Source organism: Parus major, chromosome 1A, assembly GCF_001522545.3.
Source record: "Parus major isolate Abel chromosome 1A, Parus_major1.1, whole genome shotgun sequence".
Classification (NCBI taxonomy): Eukaryota; Metazoa; Chordata; class Aves; order Passeriformes; family Paridae; genus Parus; species Parus major.
In genome coordinates, this window is record NC_031773.1 from 49,723,716 (window position 1) to 49,747,316 (window position 23,601).

The following is a 23,601-nucleotide window of genomic DNA, read 5'->3' on the forward strand; positions in this document are numbered from 1 at the left end:
GCGAGGGGAACAAGCCGTGCTGTGTAGTGTGTCGGCGCTCCGCTCCCGCTGGTGGCGAGGGCAGGCCGGGCTGCTGCCAGCGTGGCACGGCCCGGCGGCTCTCCCGGGCGCCACTCGCGCACCGCCTTCGCTCCTGACCCCGGGCGGGAGCGTGCCCAGCGGCTCAAGGCAATGCGAGCAGGCTTCATCTTTCCCCGGCGTGGTGTGAGCGAGCGGAGCGCCTGAATTATTCACTCCTCCTCGGCCTGCTGTTCCTATTGAATTCCCGTGTCGAGGCACCCTGCCAGCACCCGCCGATGAATTCATTGCTGCGCCTGCCCTGGGGCACCCCGTGTGTTCGGGGCTGGAGGGAGCGGGGGGCGGCCGCCTGCGCCGGGCTCGCCCCGGAGCTGTGTAGCTGCAGGTCGGGGAGCCTGGCTTGTCCTGAAGCCCTTTCATCCGCAGCGTAGGTGGGCGCCGGCCCTTTTGCTGCTCAAAGGGTTGTTGGCAGGTTTGCTTGTGTTTGTATCTGTCTCTGCCTTGAAGCCTGCCTGGGCTCCCTGATCCTGATCTTCCTGTCCCAGCTCTCCACCTGCGGTATCTGGTATTGTGTCCTATCTGTATTTTGTCTTGGTGGAGTGGATTTCTCTGCAAACCACATCCTGATGTTTCACACACCATTTGAGGTTCTCCTTACTCCTGCATCCTGAGCTTTCAGGGGTGATTGTGCTAGGAAAAAAAATTATGTTTCACAATTTCTGAGAGGAATTTTTTTTTTATTGTTCTAAGAGAAACCATTTCCCTTTTGTCTGTGATGTTGCTCTTAGTAATCAGAATATTTTTTTTTGTTAAACCTTTAAAAGATCTCTACTGTTCACATTATCACAACTCATAAAAGCTGTCAAAGACACATTTGATACTTTCGGTAGGAGGTTATCACTTCTCGTAGTAAGAACTTCTGGACATATGTTTGGTACCATCTTCATTGTGTTGATCCTCTGCTTTTTTCCTCTGTATATTCTTTTTTAAGCAATTACAGCAGGTGGCTGGTCTGTGGGGAAGCTTCCTTTGACTTGAGTGCTCTGGTCCCAGTTGACAGGGGCGGATGGAGTTTCAGGTCCTCCTCCTGGCTACACAGAGGAGTGTTTTTTCACCTCTAATTGGATCATGTAAATCGGCTCTTTCTTTGTCTGGTTCTCTTTGTCCAGAATCTCCTTTTGGATTATGACCAATAAATCAGCCTTGACAATGGATTGACTTTTCCTTTAGTAATTACACTGATATTTGAAGACTGGTGTAACTGATGAGCAAAATAGGTGTAATAATCAGAATTGTGACCAATAATTTTCCTCAAAAACTGATTTCTGTAGTAGAGGCGTTATGTAAGTGATGGAGTACAAAGTAACAAGGGCTTTTTTTTTAAATCCTGCACTGTTACAGACCTCTGAGACTAGCATTTGATAAAGCGCTAAGGGGTCCCCAGGGTCTGACAGATGCTGGAGAAAACAGAGCTTCTTTCCAGAGAGAAAGAAACCCAGTCCTTTCACACCTGTGCAAATGCTGGATGCCAGAGTAGTGCACCTTTCTCCTGGGACATGGAAAGCTTTTGTTGCTGAATGCTGTCCCTTCAGCCAAAGGCAGTCTTTGAGAGTCACTGGCCAGAGTTTGCAGTGTGTGGTTGTGTTGGGTAATGTGGGAGGAACGATGTGCTGTCCTTCTTTTCCTCACTTTGGTGCTTATGCCTGGAGCAATGGAGTGTGCCATTGCCTCTAAAGTGGTGGCTGCAGTATTGTGGCTTCTCTGCAGCACAGAGCGGAGTAATTCAGTGGAGAAAAAGGAGCAAAAGAAGCCTCAGGAAAGCCCAAATCACAAATTGTATGAGCATTGACTGGCTATTGAATCAAAAAGGCTAGAAGGAAGGGAATGAAGGATAAAGTCATCTGTTTTGTCCTTTGTACATACAGGAATGGAGAAGTGTACTATTCCCTGTCAGTAGAGGAGAGGGAAATGTCTGAAACAAGCTTCCTTCTCTTGCTTTTAAAGCTGGATGAGTGGGAGACATGAAGTTGCAAAGGTGTGAAGCCTTTGTGCAGCAACCCAGAGAAAGTCTAGGACTGCACTTCCTGATTAATACACAAGGCTTGCAAATGTATTTTTGCTGTGGCAGAAGCATCCAGCCCCTCCAGAAGTAAATACAAAAGGTGGCAAACTGAGACTCATAAATGTTGAGGTCTACATGCAGTCAGTTGGGAAGCTAAGCCTGGTTGTAATATGTGGCTTCCAGGATGCAGGAGAGCCAGAATTGCCTGTTGTCAAAGTGTGGGACTCTATGCTTTTATGTTCTCTTTGTGTAGTAGAGATTCTTAAGTTTTGGAGATTCTCATTTATAGCCATATTTGCTTCAGTAACAGCAGCAGGAGAAAGAGAACTTTTTCTGCCTTCCTTCTTTTTTCTTTCCCCTGGAGATTTTTGACTGTTTTCAGAAGGGAACAGATTTTGGTCTTTTTCTTTCATCTTCCTGATCTGATTGAAGAGCAGTGGGGGACAGAATTCAATCTGTGATTTGCATGTGTTCAATCCTTCTGTCCCGAATCTGTACAATGTCTTTCTGTGCGGCTGATAACAGCTTTCTCATCAGCACTTACATCTCTGTGAAATTACAGTATCCATTTTTTTTTTTTTCTTTCCTTTTTCTTTCTCTGCTGCTGCTTTAAAGCCACAAGTAATCCTCCAGGCACCAGTGCTATCTTTCAATAGACTCTGACTGATGCAATGCTGTCTTCACTCGGGATGGGATTTGGGAGGTGCAGTTTTTCACCCAGGAGGATTACAAGCTTCATCTTGATACAAACATTTTTACACTACAGGTGGTAGTGTTGGTGCCTCAGGACTTTGTTTTTGGCACTAGGAAGATGCACTGCAAATTCAGGAATGCTCCTAGACCTTTCTTCCTTTTTGTGTCAGTTTTAGAGCTGCAAAATGTCCATTGGTGCCAGTAGCTGCCTAGCAAGTTTAGGGGTTTGTTATGTTTCAGTTTTGGTCAGGTTCATATATAACTATGTATAATACAAATGCAAAAAATATATCTTTTGTATACTCACAACCTTATCTATCATCTGTGGTCATCATTTACTTTCTTGTAATGCATTAAGAAATGTTTTGTTCTTTCCTATCCCTGTGAGGCAAAGCAATATATGCTCTTTCAAGATTGGGTTTTGAAGATTTTTTGTTCACATTCTTATTGTGAAAGAAAAGTTATAACTAAAAGTATAAAGTAAACTAAATTTATACTAAAAGTTATGCATACTTTTAGTATGCCTACTAGTGAAGTCTTCTACATGCTTCATCCTACCATCAACATTCTCCCCAGAATTACTGTACTGCAGTTGGTCTTGTCAAATCTGTGACATGTTTGTGGCAGTGGTAGACTGCCTTGTAGCTAAGAGCAGTGCTTTTGCAGTGGGAAAAGCTGGGGAAAAAGGTATTAGCACTTTTTTTTGTAGATCTTCTCCAATTACTGATCTGAAAAATAGTTACTAAGAGTAGATAGATTTAGTTGATGAAAATGCCTTTTCCCTCCTGGATTCTCACAGCCCTGGACAAAATTAATGGACTAAGCATGACAGCTTGGTTTTGAGTACTCATTGCTGCTGTCCTTAGAGCACCGCTTTGCTCATGAAAACTCACTTAAGCAGCTCCAGTCTCTGGTGAAGCAGCAGCAGCAGACTTGTGTTGCTCCTTGCTTCTGAGGGAGAAAGGAGCAAAGTATGAGCCAACATCACCTGTATCTGGTTAGGCCATACAGTACTGGAGATGTTTTGGCATGGAGAAGGAAAGCCACGAAATGTGATGACACCATTAATTTCTTCTGCTGCTTCAGATGATTGCTTGATGTTTCCGATGACCGGTTCTTCAAGGGAGTAAAAATTCTGACTCCTAAAGCATTGTTTTAGATGCCTGTGTAAAAGGCTCTGAAATGCATGGAGGTCAAGGACCGATAATTTCTAAGGAGGAATCTTGTCAGCGAAGTTGTCATTGCGGGAGTTGGTTTAAGCTGATGGGAAAATCTGCTCTCTTTGAAAGAGAAGCCCTTCTTTCTCCCTGACTCCAGCCATGTGGTCATGCACCCTCCCATGTACAGGTGTTAGGGATTACGTGGCCTGTAGCGACCACCTTTGTTTGTGAATCTAATCCTTCTCCTTTTTGAGGGATTAGTTTCCAGGAGGATCAGCAGGCTGATCTGACTTGCAGTTTTCTTCTGTGATCCCTACTGCGCATGCAAGAGGTGAAGTAGGGATGCACACTTGGGAACCAGAGAGGGAAAAAAACCAGAGTGATTTACTTTGTTGGTACAGTGATTTTTGAGGTTGGCTTAATCTGGCTGTAAAACCCATACTCTTAAAAGGTTGTATTGCTGTCTAGCTGAAGGGAGTTTGAGATTTAATCCCTTTATACTTAGGTTGAGCAATGTGCAGAAGGAAGGAGCAAGTAGAACTGAATTTGTAGGACTGCAACTGTCTAGAACTTTGACTAAAAATGTTTGCTATATTTACAAAGAAACCTTGAGAAAGAAAACAAAAAGAACCAAGTGGTGTTTTGGCAGGGTTTTAAGATTTGACTGGCCCTCTCCTCTGCTATTTGCCACAGTGCCTTAGGTCTGCTCCAGCTCAGAGGTTTGCTACACTGCCAGTTTCTCCGTACCGAATTCAAGATGTTTTTGTGTTCAGTGGGAGGGTGGCTCCCTTTTTTGTTTCCTTCATCTCAATGTGCTGCATAGGAAGATACATGATGCTGTAATTTCAGGAGCCCAATGCTTTTAGATCTCTTTTGTTCTGTATTTCATCTGCAGGCTCAGGGAGGGAAATGTTACTTCTTAATGCAAAGAAGTCTCCAGGGATTGCACACAGGAGAGGTTTTTAGACTAAATTGTGAAGGAAACAAGCTTTAGGTGAATCTGCTATGACAATCCCTGCCCACACTTGCACACTTATAAACCAAGCGGTAATTTCAATTCCATTTTAAAGCTGGAGGAATTGTAATGCTATTGCCTTCCTAAAAGCTTTGTGGAAAATGGTGATGGGGTGGGAGAGATGCAGACACGAGAGGCAAGGCGGTCAGGACTTGTGGGTTGTACAGTCCATGTGCAGCAGCTGGATGATTGGTCTGGCCACGCCATGGCGTTTGCTCCCTTTTGCCCAGAGCAACCATAGCAGAGCACGGTGATGGGGGTTGTGGTTATAGCTGCAGGAGGCTGGAATGGGAAACAGTCTGGGGGCAGAGGGGACAAATCCACGAGGAACTAGTTTGGGTTAGTTCCACCGCCTTGTTTATTACATTGTCTTGCAGGCAGGGAAGGGAGGGGGCTTTGATGCTTTTGTGTGATGCTGGCAGGAATGTGCAATCCAGGGGTTTTGAGACCTCCTGGAGGGGGGCATGGGTCTTTTTCCAGTGGCTTCAGGCTATCCATAAAGACAATAGAGTGGAACTCAGGCTCTGTGAGGAGTTTGCATGCTGTTCCCGAGGAGTTCCTGGACTTTAACTAAACATAAAGCTTGTAAAAAGAGAGAAACACATTGGAGGCATGTAGGATGCTGCAGGAAAGAACTATGTCTGTCTCCTGCCTGCTTGACAGACACAGATCTTGAAGTCTCCGAGGTTCCTGGGTGCAGCAGCCTTGGGGCTTTATTACTGCAGTCACCACAAAGCTCTCTGGCACTTGACTTGACCTTTCACAGGCCAAATTTCTTCCTATGAGCACATGCCCTTTAATTGCAATCTTATTTTTACTGTTGATGGCTGTATTTACACACAGGATGTATAAGAATATCGAATACCTGAGACTGCTGGAAGTCTCTCACTTCATTTTTCCATTAATACATAAAGTCTGTTCTGGGCTGAATACAAGTAGCAGCATCTATTCCTTATAGGCAGGGCTAGCATGCCTATCTGGCACAAACTGAATAATTTGGACCACTTGCAGATACCTCTCTGGTTCGTTTTGCTTTCCACAGTAGTATCATCTTTCTTAGAAAAGTCTTCAGAGAGGCTTACCTTGCTTCTGTGCAAAATGGAAACAGTAACTTACTGCAAATGTCTGGTTTGGCCCCCATAGCAGGTGGATGGTGCTTGTTTTGTATCTCCCAACTTTTTGTTCCTTTTTCTTAAAATTTTGAAACAAAGCATGTACTTAAAACTCTTCCAGAGAGGAGGTGTTCCTCCTCTGTGAGGGACGGAGATCCTTTGATAAGTGTTCCTTTTTCCCTTGTTTTAACTGTGTTCTTGCTGTGACCATTGCTTGCATGGAAATGCTTCATCCCTCCTGCATAAGTTATTTGCCTAGGCTGGGACATCAGCTATAGCCTGCCATCCTGTGCAGTTTGTCTAGGCTGGGTATTTCTGGCAGCTTAGGCGGGATTTCACTTTTCTCATATGCTTTGCAGTAGGGAGGTGTGACCACAGCTACCATGCAGGTATACTTGGGGCAATCATGTTTAGCAAGAGCTTTGCATGAGCAGTGAGGAGGTTTGTATAGCACAAGTGGTTTCCAAGGAGTCCATGGTTAATGGCTTAGAAAACCTGTTATTTTAGGAATTTATTTTTTATTATTACTTTTATAAATTGCACTCTGGTTATAAAGAGCTTTGGCATGTGGCCACATCCCATTCTCCCTGTCTGTGGCCCATAAGAAAGTGACAGTCAGCTACAGGATAAAAGGTAAAAAGAAAGGCAAACGTGTGTTTTCTGTAGTGGAATAGCATTGTGTTATAGCAGGAATCACTCATTGCTTTTCATATGGAATTACTTAATTGGGATGTTGAAAGGTTAGCTTTGATTTTGTTTTGATACCTCTCTATATTTTTGTCGGCAAATGTGTACCACTCTGGTGTCTCATTAGAAGAAAAACCCTGAAAAATACTGATGTGTCTGTGTGAGATGAATAAAGGTAAAGCAAAGAGGGAAGGGTAAAAGCAGGTTTTATTTTTTCATGGAGATAGCAAACCTTACAAGGTGAGTGACTCTCTAATAAACTATTACATGAGGATTTATTCTGGTAAAATTCAACAGTCATGACCTCTACTTTCCCCTTTTAAAATACTGGTGAATGGCACTTTGGAGACAGATACCCTCTTTGTCTTCAGAACATGTGCTGAGGCACTAAGAGGCTGTTCCCTTATTAGAAGGAGCCTAGGGATTGAAATGGCTGGATCAGACTCTGTTGCCCTTCTCATCCTTGGTACCTCTGAGGCAGTAGGGGAGCCATCACCATGATGATGTGCTTTGCATCATGGTCCTTCTGTCCTCTTAACAGCAGATTTAAATCTTTTGTGTGTGTCTGGAATATTCGTCTCTGCTGGAGTGGGTTCTCCCAAATCCATGTGGTGATTTATGGCAGAGAAATGGCAGATTCCAGGGGCTGGAATTCAGGGTATCCCTGAGTGTGCACAGCTCCCATTTGGGGATATTCTAGCTGCAGAATGACTTGTTGTCCATGTTTTCCCCAAGGTGATCATATTAGGTGAAATTAGTGCTCTGGATACTCTTTGTGATGCACTTTGGGTTGTCCCTTATAAGAAGAGGGAGCTGCCATGCTGTGCAAGTTGCTCTTGCAGCAGCACAAGACGGGGTTCATTCCCTTTTAGACATGCTCTTTTGTTCCCTGCTGTTGCAGGGAGAGGAGCTTTCCAGGAGGGGGATGAAGAGGCCAGACTTAATGGTCTTAAGAGTGGATTTATTTTCTTTTTTTTTCTGTTTTGCGAAGGAAGGCCTGGGAGTTGTTTCTCTCTAACAGTTTCCAGATGGTGCTGCTGGAACACAAAGATTTCTAGTGTGTTTGGGATGGCAGCTCTGAGACCCCCAGCCCCCCAGCGCTTCCTGTGCAGCTCCACAACCCTGCAGGCTTAATCAGAAACAGTCCTGGCTGCTGAGGCAGGCTGCCCCAGGCCCTCTGCTTTCTCCCTCCTCCAGGCTTTTTAACCCCTTGCCATTACAGCTCCAGCCCATCAGCTTGCCCACTTCACTTCTCTCCTTTCTCAAACTGGCTGTGGGCATTTGCAGTGTTCCAGGGATGCAACTGCATTTGGCTAAACTGCTTGAACAATTTGTGTCTCTGGGGAAAGGGAAGGTGGTTTGTAATGTGAACCTGGGAAAATAATTTCTGTGACTATGTAGGGCAGCTTATGCAATCAGGACAGTGTGTCCAGGGCACAAAAAATTTCTCTTACACCTATTTGCCTGCAGCACTTAGTATACAGTATGATTTTGTCAGAGTTGTATGCTGTTGAACCTCTATCTCTTTTTTGTGCCAATTTCCCTTAGAGCAAGGCAGATTTAATTTTATATCACAGCCTCTTCACGCCCAGCTGACAAATTAGCTTCAGCTTTTTTCTTCTGAAGGTAATATGACAACTATAATTTCGTTTGCAAAGTAGGAGTACTCTTGTTTCTTTTTAGCCTTTGAGCAACAGCCTGTGAATATTTGTAAAATCAGCCAAGAAGTTTGTGATCAACTGACTTCCCTTCTGGATCCATGGTGTCATGGATCTCTCGTCCTGTTCTCTCCTGTATTCTCCATCCTGTTTTTTAAGAAAACAGAACAGTGAAGCCGTCTACTAAAGCAGAACTCTGTACTCCTCTTCACCTTGTGAAAGCTTGTACTCATCATGTTTGAGCAAGCCAGATTTTCATGCCAGGAGCATGTTGCCCTGTAATGAGTTGGCTTAATGTAAATTATGTGTGAAATGCTTCCTCTGCCCCATGTAACAATTATGGCATCCAAAGGTGCCCCCAGTGCTGGATTTTAGAGCTGTGTTATGAGCCCTGTCCTGTTTCTGTTGAGTAAGAGTACAGATGAAGATGAACTGCCATTTTAAAATGCTTCTGCTTAGTAAAAGAGGAGGGAAATCAATATTTTGTGCTATTGACTTCTGTGCATGCAGAGTGTCCTTGTATTTGCTGGATCACAGACGTCACACAGTGCACAGTATTCCCAGGGGCTTTAACTTGCACTGGATCTATTGTTGCCACTGTAGGTCATAGACCAGCAGAGTCAGACTATATTCTCTTTATGCCTGGAGCAGAATGAGGATGCTACCATATGTAGTCCAAAAGAAGTGTGCATTTTGCACATTTAAATTACACTAAATCAATGAAATCTCATCTATTTGAGTGACTGAAAACATCCATTGGCTGATCTGGGAAATTAAAAACCTAGCTGGGGGAAGGGCTGCTTCTGACCAGAGAGCTACTTCCATTATTTGGAAAAAGTCAGGGAAGAATCAGCACTATTATAAAGAATATATGTAAAACACTTCAATTTTAGCTGTTGAAGTGCTTTTTTTATATGAAACCCCCCCTTCTCTGCAGCATTAGATATCTGTACCGTAACTTCATATTGAGACCATCAGCTTAAAGCCTGAGCATGTATTTTTAAACTTGTTGCATCATGAATGTTTTAGCAGACCTGAAAGTATTTAAACTTTTCTGTGCGGTTTGGTCAGATGTGTATTTGTCTGTATTCCATTCTACAGCCTCTGCTATGCCAATCAGTTATTCTTCCTATTGTATACATATAGTTTCACAGAAAAGAAGCGCCAGAGATTGGAGTTAAGAAAATACGTATTTCAAAATACAGAAAATTGCACTGACACGTTTGGGTGGCATCACTGGGGCTGTCTTCAACAGGGATGCAGCCATCCCAAGGCTACCATGTTCTGTCTGACCACCTTCCCTAGCCAACTGCTCCAAACTATTCAAACTCTGGTCAGGGCAGGAGACTATTTTTATTAATCTGACATCACTTTCCTTTCTTGTCTTTACTGTGTCACTGGGCTTCCCGCCCGGGGAGCCTCTGGCAGGCCTGGCCTCCCTCCAGCTGGGCTCTGCCGGGGTGCTGCCCCTTCCCGATGGCCGGGCGGATGACCTGCGGTCCCACAACGGGCTCTGGGCTCCACGGGGCTGTGGCTGCCATGTCCCTGCTACAGCTGTCCCCCTTTGTGGAGCTGGGAGGCTGGAGCAGACACCCAGGACAAGGGACCCCTTCGTGCTGTGGGGCTGGGGTGGGTGAGAGGCTGCAGGTGGGAGCTGCATTCCCTGGAGCCCTCTGAGGCACCGGGGACACGGCGGCACGGCAGCTCTCCTGCTCTATCTGTCCTCCTGCGGAAAACACAGTATTTTTAGGATATGGGAAAGCCTGGAGCGGGGTGGGGGGGGCTTAGGCCGGAGGCTGCTGTCGCTGCAGCAACGGGGCCAGAATTCCAGGAAGGAAGAGGGGCCGGATGAGCCTCTGTCCTGGCCTCTACTGGGCTGCAGAGCAGGGAACTCGTGGGCGCTTCTCTGCTCCTGTGGGTCCCCACAGCCAGAGCCCTGCGCTGGCAGCTGCAGCCCTGCTTTTCCCTCCCTCACGAAGTGGCCTCAGTCATTGGGATGGGTGTCGGGAGCCTGGGCTGTTCCAGCCCGCATTCTTCCCAGCCATCAAGGGCGGCCCTGCGCAGTGTACTTGGTGTGGTGGCTTTTATGAAAATCTCAAGCTCGTAGGCCCCAAATACACTTAAAAAAAAAGAGGGAGCAGGGGGGTGGGTGGGTGAGAAGCGGGTGAAAAGTAGAATGTAAGTCCTGCTACTTGCATCCAGCAAATTGTACAGGTTGTTGATGTCAGGGCACTAACAAGGAAGCAAATAAGTGGAAGGTCTTTGCTAGATGACGTCTGCACATGTGGAAAACAGCCAAAGCCTTGAAGCAAGTTTAATTGGAAGTGAAGACAGCTGAAGGGAAGTGTCCTATACTATAGACACAGTTATTGGTGCTGTGGAGTGATTAGCAAGAGCTGTATATCAAATTAGGATAAGTATCGAGGGAGAAGGGTGACATTAAGATCCATTTAAAAACTGCTTAGTTCAGTTTTTCATTAATAATTGGCAATTCACCCTTAGATGCTACTTTCCCCATTAATTTTATCCAAAGACAATTTGGGATAGCAGACAGCACACACAATTGAGAAGGCAGACTGAATGCATCAGATACATTTGGACAGAGAAATGGTTATTTCCTTTTTGTTTATATGCAATAATTTGTGCAACTAAGGACCTGATAAAGAGTTGCTTACTTTTTTAGCAACTGATAATAAGATCAAGGCATTTACAGTTTTAGCAGTGCTCTCCCATAGTTAAATACTAAAAAGCCTTTTTCAAGACAATTCCCCCACCGACCTTGCCTTTCCCTAGCACAGAGTTTGTCTTTCCTGTATGCAAGAAGTAAAACAAAAAAGATGGTGAAACCACTGGGCTGTGATGAGATTTCTGTCTGGCTCATGATCTTTACTTTTTCACGACTGTCACTTTCAGATTAATAGCTTTGTAGCCAGTGTTTTCAGCCTTTTTTTTTTTTTTTCTTATTGTGAACATCTTATTCACTGTGCTCTAAAAAAGCGGATTCTGTTTGTCTAGTACAAGTCTCTGATAAATGTGTAGCTTGTGCTATCTCATCACTTCAAAATCCCATTTTGCTTTTGGGAGGAACAAGTAATTTCTTGTTGCTTTTTTTTTTTCATTGCTCTGTGTAGTCCAAGGGTTTCTGGCTTTCTGGTGCAGGGACTCTCCCTTGTCACTTCTTTCCAAGCCACCAGGATGCTGCACCACCCGTAGCTGTTGGGGGCAGCCAGAGCAGAGACAGATGAGCTGTTCCTGTGGGTTTTGCTGCTGCTGCTGTTCAGAACCCAGCGGGGTTATGGAACTTGAAAGGACTACATTAACTTCACTCCACTTTTCCTGGCATTGTCATGAAAGCAGGAATGCTGCAGATCCAGAAAAGAGATTGCTTGGTCATGTTTCTGAGATTATCTTTGCAATGGAAAGGACTCAGCACTTCAAGCTGAAGCTGGGATTCAGCAGAATTGATTTTCCGGCTGGGAGAAATGCGGACGAACTCGCTAAGCTAATGGCTCCTACGAGCAAAGTTTCAATCTACAGACTTTGGGTTTAATTCAGCCGTCAGGAAACAGTTGCTGATCAGGCCTCAGTGATTGTTGCATCTGGCAAAATGGCAAGTTGTGATGTAAAATTGATTCATTCTGGGGTCAGGTTAGTCCAAAAATAGGATTATTGAATTTTTAAGCTAAAATTTATTTTTAATTTTAAGAAATGTGTAGAAGGACTTTCAGACTTTCCATTATGTGTTAGAGCTGTGATGTTTCCCCTAGAGGAATCACCTTATTTCAACCTTTGAGGCCTTTCATAAGCTAGTGCCAGTAGAGATGATCACTTTAATGGCATCTTGGTTTATTCACAGTTCCTTATGTTTTTAAGATGTGTATAATTCAGCAGCTCTTAGAATTTTTTGAGTTGATAGGTATCAAAAACCCCAAAAATTCTGAAGCCTGGCTGTTCTCCTCTGGCAGAAGCATCTACTTTGAACTTCAGTCGTCTGCAAACGACTGTGCTGAGTTTATCTTCTGACCTGAGGCAGTACCCGTGACTTGCAGTTTGTGGCAGACCTTACTACTGCAAGTGCCGGTGGAAGAGGTCTTGTGTTAACAAGGCTGGGAAATTAAAGAATGGGAAAACTTTGAAATAAAGGGGTGGTAAAGACTTAGTGGATTTTACTGAGTTGTGACTTTTATCCTGTCAAATCTAGTTGGCCTGCACAGAAGCTTTCACTGGGGTACAGCCACAATGGTCACATATCCTATGGAAGTGTGGAAGCCCATGTGTGAGATCATCCATATGGTTTGAATAAAATCCCAATATGTGTTGCAGAAAGCTGATTTATGGTATTAGCTTCTAGTTTTATTCTCCCTACTCTAAAGCAAATTGCAGTACCTGAGAAATTCCTTTCAGTGGTAAACAAAGTAATGAAATATCTCAGTGGCAGTTTGATTCGATTTTGCAGGCTAGTGTCACCTAACTCAATTTCTTTATGAATGTCTAGTTGCATGTTGGCATTAAAAGAGAATGTAATTGGCAGGAGGGAGCTGTGCAAAAGAGATGGAGTTATCTGGGGAATCCCTCTCCCATCGGGCTGCTGCCAGCAGGCAGGTTCCCTCTGTGTTTGTGGTGTGTACTTATCTGTGTCAAACCTTTCCCTCTTTCTTTCTCACTTCCATTTTGTGAGATTAGTTTTGTTTTGTGCAGTCAGAAGAGGAGATTGAGCTGTATCCCCATCCTCTGCTGCCTTGGATTGCCTAGCAGGGGTTTTCTGTCTGGATGTTGCTGGGCTGTGCTGTTCCAGTTGCAGGAGTTTAACGCTTTCACTTCTTGCTCTGTTTAGTTTTCAACAAAGGCCAACTCCGTATGGAATAATCATGCAGCAGGCCCCAGATTCACCATTAGTGACCTGTAAAATTGCCAGCACTGGAGATTATTGGCAGGAGACGGTTTCCCTAGGCGCTTCCTGCCTTCTCTTGGAGAGTTAAGTTCAATTAGAGCAATGATACGCACAGCGGGGATTTTGCAAAGAGTCCAGTACTTGGTGGTAGCATTGCTGTATGAAAGGCAAAGAGATATCTTTGGCCTTTTTGTGACCTTAATGCTCCAGCTGCTGCCCTCTTTCTAACCTCTGCTATCTTGGAACTCTCACTAATGTAATGCTCTTTCACCTCTCCTTTTACCTCCTGATGCAGCCATATCTCTCAGACATTTTTAGCCTGCATATTCTGTGAGGTTTGTCTTCCAAAAAATAAAGCATGGATTGTGGGATGTGTGCCATTTCCCCCTCCATTCAATTTTTCTTGTTTCTTTCTGGTTTCTTACGTGCTGCAGGCTGTCCTCAGATCTCTGTAATCATCTTTGTCTTCACACTTTTGTGATTTGATTCTACTCGAAACTGTTCTGTTTCTAGATGTGGTTTCTTGGATTCCAGGTTCTTTGATTTCAGGAAATCTCATAAAGTTCAGTTCTGTCTCTTTTCTGCCACAGCCTCATGATGACAGTCCCTCTTACTAGTTCCTTATGTGAAGAGCATCATCCTGAAACTAACAATTTCGTTTTCCTTTCTTATAACTTTCAACTTGCATTCACTGCCCTTATCTTTAGTATCTGTAAAGGAAGCTTGTCCATTAATTCCTTATTCTCTGTGTGGAAATCCTTCTGGTTTTCAGGGTGTTGAGAGAGGCTTCCACAGCAACTTGTCTGAGATACTGACCTTGCAGGTGTGTGTATAAGTACTGTTAAAAGCATGCCTGGAATATAAGACCATCTGTCTTGCTACAGAGTGGATGTTTATGGTATTTAAGACATACATTGGTAAATTGTAGTTTGTGGGATAAACAATCACAGTGCTTATAAGGTGTACTTACACTGGGGGAGAAAAAGACAAACTGTGTGTTTTCATCATGGTGTTGTTTTTTCTTACTTAAGTTCATAGTTAAAACCTGAAAGCTTTGAGTGGTGCCGTAGTTGAGGGTCTCCATTTGCTTGCTTCTTCCAACTTCTATCTTTCCTTCTGTTTCTGAATTGTTTGTGGAGTTTTGTGCTTAACCTGCTTTCTGGCTGTGTTAGTATTTGAGAAGAATGTACTCACACGGTGGCCAGCCTAATTAATTACTGTTAATCCCCAAAAATTGGCTGCCAAAAGTTTTGTTGTCCTTGAAGCTTTCATACTGTGCATGCTACTGTAGCATGAGAGCATGAGGAGAGGGTGAATGTTTCCTGGCAGGTTTCCACAGAGAATCCCCTGGGCAGAATTGAAGTAAAGAGGAAGAGAGGGAGGATGGATACAAACTCTAAATAGCATTGCTAGTCTCTGCACTGAAATATTTAGCACCTTGCTTTTCAGCAAGAATTGTGTTAAAGTGTTTTGTGTAAACTGAAATTGTGCCAGTGGCCACATGCCCTGTGTAGGATAGTAGACCTCTCTTTGGTAGGAGCTGGCCTTTCACTCAAATGTCCCAAGCACAAAACCTAAAACATCTCAACAAAAACTCTTTCCCAACAGTGATTGTACATCTCAGTCAGCTTCGTGCCCATAATGTATTTATTTGCTTTTGACAATTTGAGATTGTTTTGCTGTGTTTTGTCAGGGCCTCTCTCTCCCTCCTCTCCTTCCCCAAGAGCTGCTGGAGAAAGTACAGGGCTGACTTAGAGTTCCTCCTCATAAGTCATAACGGGAGATAGACTTAAAAAGTGATTGTGGAGGGTGGCTGTTTCCTTTCCTCCTCCTCCTTCTCCTCCTCCTAGCATTCTTCTGGGGGTTGCTTGTGAATGCACAGGAGTACCAGGGTGGAATTGATACAGACTTTGTCTAGTTTAGTTTATCCTCTCCTCAGACAGAAAGATGCATGCCTGAGGCATGTGAGTGCCCTTTCCCCATACCAAAGAGGATGTGTTGGAGGGAGAGGAACCAAAAATACATTAAGAAACAGAAATAAACATTTAGGAAGTATTATGTTATCTTCATCCCTACTGCACTGCTAAAATAGAGATGGGTCTGGGAATTTTTCTGGGAATGGAGAAATTCCAGAAATGTTGGAGGTTCATATATTCCCGCAGAGCAGGATGATGGAGCTGCCAATATCACAAAATGTGTAGGCTCAGAGCCCCTTCTGAGCTGAAGAAATAAGGTCTAGAGGATTGATTTCCTGCTGGGAGTGTTGAGGTATTGCACAGGCTTACTGGGGTGTTTGAAGTTACATTGACTGCTTTTTAAGTTTATATTAAACTATTAATATAGTTTTGAAAAGGAAAAATATAACACATTTGCAGCTAATGTTTAGGGAAACATTTCTTCAAGACTGGGCGAGGTGCATCATAACGTCTGTAATTTTATGTTCTGTTTTGTTCAGTTTTCATGATAGTAAATGTGTTTGCATATAAAAATTTTTTGGAAAAGGACCAAAATTATACATAACTGATATTACAGAGGGTAGAGTAGGATTAGTTTATGCTTATTTTATGGCTTTGATTTTTTTTTTTTTTTCTTCTACACAATTTGACATATGCAGTTGATAATAAATTTTAGGTGCATTGGCTTACATGGAAAAAAGGAAGTTGGCAGAATACTTTAGCTCGTTCTTCCCCCATTTCATGCAGGTTCTTGTCTTTGGCTGAGTTAAGACAGGCCTACATTTTCTTGCTTTCTATTCCTTGTAACCCCTACCTTTGCTCTTTGTTTTCTTGTCTTGCAGAGCGAGCCTCTGACTTCAGGTTATCATGGATATCCAGCAAGAGACAATCAAGTAAGTGTCTGATTGCAGTAAATGCATGTGTCCGTGCATCTCTGTACGCTTAGGGGTGTTTTGTCTGACAGCTTCCTGGCTCTCATGTGATGGAGTGGAAATAGTTTTGTTCTATTGTGGATTGTTTGTGGATACATATGTGATTAATTGAATGGGTTTTTATGACTTCCAGCAGTATGTGGCAAGGCGCCTGGTAAGGGGTTAAATATCATCCACATTACCAACAGCTCAGGAAATTCTTGATTCTTAAAAATGTCACAGCTTAGAATCTCTGTCCTAAGCTCTCCCTGTATCTCCTCAGTGTTAATGAATGTAGATGTTCAGTGCCAGTACATGCTTGGCCCTGTTTTATACTTATTGCTGTAATTCTGGCATCTGGGGAGCAAAACAACACTGAGTTTTTGTGAGAGTCTGCTTTGCTGGTGGAGTAGGGAATGACACATCCTATTGGGTTGTTTCTAATATCTGTGAACTTGTCTTGCTTTCCTTTCAAGTCCTGGAGGGCCCCTGCTCCTTGCTCTTATTCAGGATGCTCTCCTACAGCAGTAAAAATGACACTGTTCAGTGCTCTGCATCTGTAAGCGTTCTCTTGCCTCCTGACAGAAGACAGAGAAATCCCGGTTGATGAATTTGTACGATAGAAGGAGGAGATGCTTTGGAACAAATGAAATTTAATGGTTGTAAGATACAACTGTCACACATTAAATCTCCCTTCTTAGAATGAAGTTTTTTTCAGTGTTCTGCAGTGCTACTGCAAAGCAGAGTATGAACCGGTGTAGCAGGAAATTAATATGCACGGAAAATCAATAATGCAGCACATTTCAGTAATGTGCAAATAACAAAACCAAAATCAAATTCTTTAATACTCTCAGGTACTGCTATATAAAGAAAGCGATTTTCATCATCTCTTGATGAGGTCTGGGTATATGTAATAACAGCTTAATGGGAGATGTTTGTATGAAGGAAGTGCAGCATAGTACAGCCTCAGCAACTGAAGAGCTTAAATCTTTGGTGCTTGGTATGTGTGGTGTATGAGTTTATAGGAGGAAATTATTCAGAATGTCTTCTGGGATATATAACTGCTAACTAGCACAAATAAATACTACACACTGGGATGACTGTGAGAATTGTGTTCCTACTCTGTCTAGGCTAAGTGAGGTAAGCTAGGCTGCAAGGCAGAACCAGTCAGATCCTTAAAGTGGTTCATATCTGCTTTTGGCTTTCCCATTCTGGTAGCACCTTTTGTACCCTATTTTGGTGCTTCACTTTACCTGCCTGTTTAGGGATGTTTTAGGGTGTTTTGATACATACCAATATATCCCACTTCACAGGTTTCCTCTTTCTCATCCCATAAGAACTCCTCTGATTTCAAAGTCCAGAACTGCTATTGCTGGCTGGTTGCCAGATCAGCAGAGATGGGCATGGGAAGCTGTACTACAGCCAATGTGTGAAATGAGAATTACAGCCTGGACAGCCCTGGGGAGCTTTATGTGGGTGAGCACAGGGAGTAATGAATGTTAGCAAGTGTGTGCATGTATTTTGGATGCCAGAGAGCTTTATGGAATTTTCTTGGAGAACAAACAGCTGCAGTTTAACTTGTGTGTTTTCATTTAGCAAATGCTTGTAAAAATATTTTTTGGCTGGTTTTTGTTTGTTTTGTTTTTTTTCTTCCTGCTCTCTACAACATTTTGGTCTGTAGTAAGTGTTTGTTCTTCTGTCTTGCTTGTGTCCCTGAAGCAGCTTAAATTCAGATCTGGTTTTCACTAATGAGGTTTCAAGGCTTTTAGCTAATCTGATTGCAAGCCTCTAACTTGATAGCAGCAGAAAAAGAAGTCTTCTGTTGCCACAGGCTGGGGCTGGTGTGGGAGAATCAGCAATGGCTGATCTATCACCTGCCTTTTTGCACTGCAAAAGGAGGAGGTGGTGTGGGGAATATGTGTAGGGGGTCCTCACCCTGTAACAAAGTAATTACTGAGATACAGGAGCAGTTGTGTTGGATTTCCTCAAATTAGGAGCTTGATTTCAGCTGGTGAGGGTAAGTCAGTGTATCGTGCTCTTCCCCATTGTTCTTCTTTACTGTAAGTACTTGTACTGTGTTTTTTTTCCCCCACTGTTTTCTTAAGGAGAAATAGCAAAGGAGAGCTTATTTTTAGGGCTTTTCATCCTGTGACCACAGTAGTCAGATTGTTACTAGCCCTTTCTTTCACTTTATGTAGTCTCCTACTCCTCCTTCACTTGTTTGAATGCCTTTTTCGTTCCTCCAGGCTCTGAATGCCGTTAATTGCTGGCTGCAAACCTTTCACTGTGCTGTTTTTACACCCTCTAGTGGTTAAATCATACCCAGATGTTCCGGATTATTGGGGTTTTTATTCCTGACAGTGGAAATGTGTGATTGGTTTGAGTCCTCACTTTGGCCATTTGGGAATGCTTAGGTCTCCAGAACAGAGTTTATTTTGTATCTTTTCCCAAGTATTTAAGTATTCTGCTGTCATCATGCATGGGTAGCAGTACTGAAACAAATGAGATGGGTTCATGTTGAGGCTCTTTATCTCAGAATCCTGGTCTTGTATGATTGCTTTATGATAACCCAAAGCTCTGTGTTGTTGTGCAGCCCCCTTGTTCCTCACCTGCCCTGCTTGAGTGCTGGCTTGCTGGACTTTTTGTGGTGATAGGACCTGGGGAGCATGTGTGCTAAATCATTATTGTATGAGTTTGCCTAAAAAGAGGCTTTATTTTGCCAAGGAGTTGCACTACTGCATCTATGTTACAGTCCCGTAAGGAGCTTGAGAGATCTGTGGGACTGTTCTCAGAATTCAAGGTTTGCTCTGTGGATGCCTAGTGAACGTTCAGGAATGTCAGGACACCCTTCCTTTTCCTAGAGCTAGGCTGATGGCAGGGACAAAGCTCGTGGTAACGGGAAAATGAGGGAACATTGGTGTAACATAGTGTAACATTGCTAACTGAGATGACAACCAGGTCTTTTGCTGAGGAGAGCTTATTCCCTGGGGACTATTCAGTTTTTCATCCCTCTGTTAGGTCTGCCAGCAAAATGGTATTTCTTTTTTTGTAATGCAAGCGCCTGCCTAACAGGCAGTGAACCAAGACTTCCTTGCTTCATTTCCCAAGCTGTGACAAACAGCTCTGAGGTACTTTGAGTTGGTCTCAACATGGAAAATGACTGGTACAGCTATACTGATACAGCTTTTACAATACAGACAAACTCATCAAGAATACATATTCTCCTTCCAGAAGGCTGTTCCATGCTAACTGTGCCAGCTTATTTTTTATATAGACAAGACCTATATTATACTGCTCTAGTGCTTTTCATGTCCAAATTTATTAGGCATGATATCTGAGATTTGTTAGAGTGCCAAATACTGGTACTTCTGTGGCAGAATTTTGCAGCTGCACAGAATAATTTTGTTCCCCAACAGGAAGCAAAATGAGCAAGAACACCTTGTTTTGCTGCTACTGATGGGAAGAGAGGAGGAGAGTGAGTTTATGGAAGCAGGAGGTAATTTCACACACCAGAACTGGGTCAGGATGTTAGAGCTATTATACCTCTTCTGTTATGGAAAGTGATCCTCAGCTATCACAACGGGTTAGGATATTGGTTTGAAGCCTCTTTTAAAAGCTTGTACTTCCCTAAGTACAATTCTTAAATCAAACTGGGACATTGGCTTGGTGCTAATGTGGTGGAAACGTCATTACCTATCACAAGTGACACTTCCTTCAACAGCTTAATTTCAGTGGCTTGTTTTCCATCTGAGCACTCACCAGCCCTGACCTGTTGTTCTCCTGTATGTAGATGAGGCTGCAGCCCAAGGTAGTGGATGCCTATGGCAACTGCTAGGAACAGCTTTATCAGTATCCTCTCAGTTTTGAGTTCAAGCTTAAGGTGAAATGCTGTTAAATCATCTCCAATTGTCAGCCTTTTCCCCAGGGTCTTTACTCACTTGCAGCATTGGAATATCTGACGGGGCATCGCAGGCTCCAGGCGGATGTGTGTGCTGCCTTCCCTGGGGCCGCAAGCTGGTGAGGGGAAACTGAACAGTACTGGTGGCAGTCTCTGAGAACAGGAAGCCTCCCCATTGCTTTTTTTCCTCCCTATTTGTTTTCTTTGCCCTGTCCCTTCTGATGTGGGGAGTTTGGCAAGGAAGACCTTCATCCTGAGATGTGAGGGGTGGGTGAGGGCTCCCGTGGGGAGGCAGGACAGCAGGTCACCAGGCTTCCTGTTGGAGCTGCCTGCATAGAGGCACTGCTGCTCGTTGGTGGTCTCTTGGCAGCAAGCAGCAGGGATCTCAACAGGGTTCATAGGGGGAAACCTGTCCTTTCTCAGCTGAAACTCCTTCACTTATCCTTTACCTATCTCCCTCTTCTCCATTATGTGGATGAAGTGTGAATTTGGGAATATTGCCACAACTTGATTAGCATCTAGGTGGCCCAACACCGATTGGGATATCCACCCAAAAAAATCTCTTGATTTAGTACCAACAGACTTGAGATGCTCTTGCCATGAGGCAAATAAAAATGTCATCCTGGAGGAAAATGGTTTGGTCACTTGTTTGTTTTCACTTGTACCATGATAGCACCAACCACAGTCTCTTTAGTGCCCTGCTTGGTCAGTTTTGTAACAAAGACTCCCCGTCTCAAAGTTCAAATCTAAGTAGTCTTCCTGAAAGGTTTTAGTTTTTAATTTCTTTTCCTCCTAGTAACTGTCCATGAAAATAAACCTTTCTGTGTGTATGTTATGTGGCTCTGTAACCTGTGAGGTAATGACAGTGGAAGTGTTAAGTTATCCAGGAGCTAGAAAGGAGCATGGTTTGTGTGGTTTTGGGTTGTTTGTTGCTTACACTCTTCATTTGAGAAGTGTATTTAATACAAATTTTTAAACTTAGGAGCGGAGAGAGGTTCTGGAGAGGCTCAAATAAAATTTTAACACCATACTCTGTGAGTACATAGCCAAGACAAAGATCAGGAAGCTTCTGAGATCCTCCATATAAAATAGAGAGGACCAGGCTTATTGTTCCTGGTACTTTTGAGGAGTCCCTCTTGGCTTGAAAGCAATCAACCCAAAATTTGGGATGGGACCAAGCTAATGAGGGAAAACTGCTCTAAGTGCTTTCTTTATGTTTAAAATTAGGTGGATTAGGATAAATCTGCCAAATCTGCTGTGTCCTGGCTTCTACAGCCTCTCTTCAGGCAAGCAGTGAAACGTTTCCACAGCGTCCTAGACAGGACTGATGGGATATTCTATTACTGACCTAACTGCAGTGTCCCATAGAAAATAGTGAGCTTCATTTCAGAGAATGTAGTCTGGGAAAAAGTGTCCAATGTATTCAGGAGGTGAGAAGCATCTGTGAGGCAGCTGCACACAAGGGGGTTCAAGAGTGTTTAGTGGGAGAACTGCTGGGATGTTACTGCTCCTCGAAGCTATGGAGAGTTTGGGCCAGTTCAGGTGTGCTTATGGAAAACAATTTAACACTGCAGGAGGAAGGAACTGGAGAAGTCCTTTACCAGATTGCGTCAGACGCTACTTAAAACTCTCAGTACATTCAGAAAGTAAAAACATGTTGAGAGAGTGAAGAGAGTTAAAACAATGTAAAATGTGATATGTAAGAAGGAAAATAGAGAACAGAAAAACTGAAGGAGGAGTTGGTTACAGATTGAAGTTCAAACAATTAAGAATGAATTGGAAAAGCAAGATCCACTGAGACTAATCTGGTGATACATCTCCCTTGAATCCAGAACTGTCTTGATCAGATCTTGCTTGAAGTGATCTTGCTAGATCACTTGAAGCATGAAGAGGTGGTTCCTTGTTTTCTCAAGCCCAGACAATATCCCTGAGAAGCTGCCGGAAAGATACAATAAGTGGGATTAAAAAAACAGTTGTAAGACATAAACCACCAAATAGGTTAGCTTGGTTACAAACCAATTCTGAAATTTCACTCTGAACCTAGTCTCTGTGCTTATATTGGCCACATTCCCCCAAATGTCTCCTTTCCTTTGTTTAGCTTATTTCCTAGCAAACCTCTTAAATAATACAGCAAGTATGATGTCTTGCAGTTGACATGAGTCTTGCAAGTAGATCACTCTGGATATATATTTTTTCCCCTCTTCCCTCATGTCTGCTGCCTTTCTAATTTCTGAATACAAGGCACGGAATCCTTTCCTTGCAGAGCCCTGAATACCTTCCATAAACACATCCAGTGAACTCCATGCCAGTGCATGCCTTTCTCATAATCAATAGCAAAAGATAATAAGTAACCACGTGGAAAAAAAGTTGTAAGAGAAGAAATAGTTAAGGAGTGCACCTAATTCAGATACATGGGAAGGCTTCCTCGAAGTAAGCTCTTTAAGCCCTATAAACAGCTTTTCAAGGGAAGTAACAAATACCTTGCTGATGAATAGTCCGGCCAAAGCTCTGGGGTTGTAAGGCGTTGGCAGGAAATGGGCTTGGATGATGTAATACAAATTCCTTTCATGTTTGGGTCCTCTGATTTAAGCAATTTCTCATCTCTGTTTAGGGGTTAAGGAGTGGGGATGTGAGTCATCCTAGAGAGAGTACCAGGAGACCACTTTTTCTCCTCTGATGACCATATGAGTGTTACTCCATGTCTGTCTTGGAGATTCCCAAGCCCCTCAGTTCCTTTGGCAGCAGGGACAGCATCTTGTTTAGATTTTCCCTTCTGAATGATTACGCCAGAGTGTAGCATGTGTGTTAGAAGTAGTCTGGATCGGTTGTAGGACTAAAACCAAATGGTGCAGAGAAAATGGCCTGTTGATAGCTATGATATCCTATTGAGGGCATGAAAGCAGCTATTCCAGGTCAGACAGAAGGTCTCTGCCTTCCAGTGTTCTGGCTTTGACAGTGTCTAATAGCAAGTACTTAAAACAGAGGGAGCAGCGCCAAGATTCGGTGATACTTCCCCTCTGCTGTGCTCTTGAAGCAATCCTGTGGCTTTGGGATTTCCTGGCTATAGATTTTTATTCTTTTTTAAAGTCACCTGTGATAGATTTTTTTTCTTTATTGAATTTCTCTTAAATTTCTCGGAGCCTGTCTAAACCTTTGGCATCCACAGCATCCTGTGGCAACAAGTCCCTGCTTTAGGTGTTTTTTGTGGGGGAAAAGTTCTTCCCTACATCACTAACTTTAAACTGAGGTGCTTTTAAAGCTCTCGGGCGAGCGGGAACTTGGGATCCTCAGCACGCACACACACACACACACACACACACACGCACGCATACATATATATATGTATAATTTTTTGTTTTTAAACCGCTGTGCAGCTGTTATTTCTAGGTACCCAAAGGTGCCGCAGCGCGTTGCTGACGGACAAGCCGTGCTCTTGGGAGCCTTGGCTCTGGCCTGTTGCCGAGCCGTGCTGGCGGGGGTGGCCCGCGGGGCCGGGCGGCGCTGGCGCTGCGCTGCCGGGAGAGGGCAGCCGGCTCACGGC

The 23,601-nt window shown here is 43.6% G+C and overlaps 1 protein-coding gene across 13 annotated transcripts in view; it reads left to right on the forward strand.

Moving 5' to 3' along the window:
- RBFOX2 (RNA binding fox-1 homolog 2) overlaps positions 1-23,601 on the forward strand; it is a 170,984-nt gene that overhangs the window by 19,038 nt on the left and 128,345 nt on the right. For all 13 annotated transcript variants that reach the window (XR_001521684.2, XR_001521681.2, XR_001521680.2 and 10 more), the window contains exon 2: positions 16,094-16,144. Coding sequence is in view for 8 of the 13 variants with exons in the window: in XM_015628165.2 (XP_015483651.1) it covers positions 16,094-16,144 (51 nt within the window). In the remaining 5 variants the exon portion in view is untranslated. The remainder of the gene's footprint in view (positions 1-16,093; positions 16,145-23,601) is intronic.